The 2,174-nt window shown below is 50.6% G+C and overlaps 1 protein-coding gene across 1 annotated transcript; it reads right to left on the bottom strand.

The window, feature by feature from the left end:
• Positions 1 to 380: 380 nt before the first annotated feature.
• Positions 381 to 1,402, bottom strand: ALTATR162_LOCUS7000 (uncharacterized protein; the record flags this gene model as incomplete). The annotated part of the gene is made up of 2 exons (XM_043314626.1): positions 381 to 613; positions 664 to 1,402. The coding sequence occupies 2 exons, from the start codon at positions 1,400 to 1,402 to the stop codon at positions 381 to 383; spliced, it is 972 nt and encodes a 323-aa protein (XP_043170561.1).
• Positions 1,403 to 2,174: the final 772 nt, after the last annotated feature.

Below are 2,174 nucleotides of genomic sequence, written 5' to 3'. Positions count from 1 at the left end.
ATACATTCTCTTTCTTCCTTCTACAACTTCAACCTCATTCTTGGCGGTCTTGGCGGTCTTACTGGTCTTACCGGTAAGACCATACCGGTTATTACATAAGCAGCTGGTATGGTATGGTTTGACCTCCATACCATACCATACCGGACCATTCCGATCACTGCCCCCACGATGGTCACCTTCCAAGTTACCCTTGGGTTTTCTGTGGGCGAGCAACAGAAAGGAGGGAACATTGTCTTGCTATAGAATGAGGGGCGATGAGACTATATACATAACGAGTGCTTACGTGATCTAGCACGTGAAGAGCTAACTGTATTGACTGACATTGTAGCATTATTAGCGTTATAATACCCAAATCGGTTTCTCGCATACGTCTCAATCACTCAGTATGCAAACGTCTCCCCGACAAGCTCCTCGCTCAATTTCCACAACTTCTCCACGTCCTCCAGATTGGCAGCAATCGGCTGCACTTTCCCCAGATTTCCGTCCTGGAGATACGCGCCATTATACGCATCCAACCGATGATCAAACGCAGCAACAACATGCGTAGCGGTGCATTCGTCCAGCGTCTTAAAGTCAAGCTCCTGCGTCCATCCAATTGCCTCGTCCTTGGCCTCTGCAAGATCATCAGCACACATCACGCAAGAAACCACGCGTCTAACATACTCAGACTTTTCATATCTTCCTCCCCGAACCCCTGCGGCGCAAGACTCGTCCCCACGTTCACTCCAGGGTGCAAACTGTACGCCCTCACACCCCTTTCCCCAAGCCTCGCCGCCAACCCCTTAGAAAACAGTATATTCGCAGTCTTACTCTGCCCATATGCTTCCCACTGGTTGTACACCTCTCCATTCTTGAACCCCGGGTCGGTGAAGCGTATCCCGCTGTATCGATGGCCGTCGCTGGATACATTTACGATCCGCGGGTTGGGCGAGGAGAGGAGCAAAGGCATGATGAGGTTTGTAAAAAGGAAGTGTCCAATGTGGTTGCTGCCGAATTGGGATTCGAGGCCTTCCGAAGTAGTGGAGTAGGGCCCGCCCATTATACCAGCAGAGTTTACGAGAACGTCGATGCGCGACTCAGGGTAGGCGAGGACTTGTTGTGCGGCGGTGCGGATTTGGGCTTGCGAGGAGAGATTGAGGATTAGGATGCGGGTTGGTACCGAGGCGCTGGAGGGGTGAGATGCAATTTTATCGGCGGTGGCCTGGACCTTGGGGGCTGAGCGGCCCGCGAGGATGAGTATGGCGGGCTTGTGCTTTGCGATTTCTTCGACAAAGGTTGCTCCGAGGCCGCCTTGCGTAACACCTGTTGTTAGCACAATCTTGCCTGCTATTTTCGAGGCTAGGTCGCTCGCGATGGTTGAGGCTAGGGCGTTCTGCCGGTTGTAAGGGAGGGGTGAAGACATTGTGATGTTGGTTCACGATGGAACTAAATGGAGATACTTTGAAATACTACGTAGTAAGATTTTCTATCGTATATATGTATAAATTTCTCCCCTTCAGGCCTCCGACGGAGATTAGGCAACAACGCTTGTACTGGGTATTCTAGCTACAGTATATCGTGGCTTACAAATGTGTGCAGAGTCATGTCCATATCTGGCGTTTCTACATGTTAACTCCGTTTCTAAACCCCGCGCTCCCCGAAACATTTCGGTTGGCACATTTATTATTATCGACAATGGGCGCTTCATGCTAGAGGTCTCACGGGTATGTGACTGGGCTGAATCGATGTGAGTGACAGGGTCTATCCTTGCTCACTGTGCCAGATCAGGCAGTCGCGTCTTGGCTACCACAAATACTGATAACGTCAGAACAGGCAGCTGTAAGGGGCTACGCCTAAGTGCCACAAGAGGCTACGCCGAAGAACTTCCCGCTTATCTATCTTTGTATTAGCGTACGGAGGATAAATACCGTACGAGGAGGACGCTACTCTTCTTTTCCTTATCCTTCTTCTTCTGTACATAGGAGCAAATGCATACTCGTTAGCAGGCCTCTTTCCGCCCATAACATGGCGCTCTTCTAGAAGCTTCGACAGACATGCTACGTGACTACTATTTTTAGAACGTGCGTCGTGTCCCTGACATCTCAAGTGGGCGTCTTCCAGTTGTTTCCTTCCTACGTTTTGCTGAAATGGATCTAGCCAGTCTCGTGCTGGCGCAACCCTCTCTCCAGGAGTGT

This window comes from Alternaria atra (genome assembly GCF_907166805.1).
Source record: "Alternaria atra isolate CS162 genome assembly, contig: 26, whole genome shotgun sequence".
NCBI classification, from domain to species: domain Eukaryota; kingdom Fungi; phylum Ascomycota; class Dothideomycetes; order Pleosporales; family Pleosporaceae; genus Alternaria; species Alternaria atra.
This window is presented reverse-complemented; position numbering and strand designations above follow the sequence as displayed.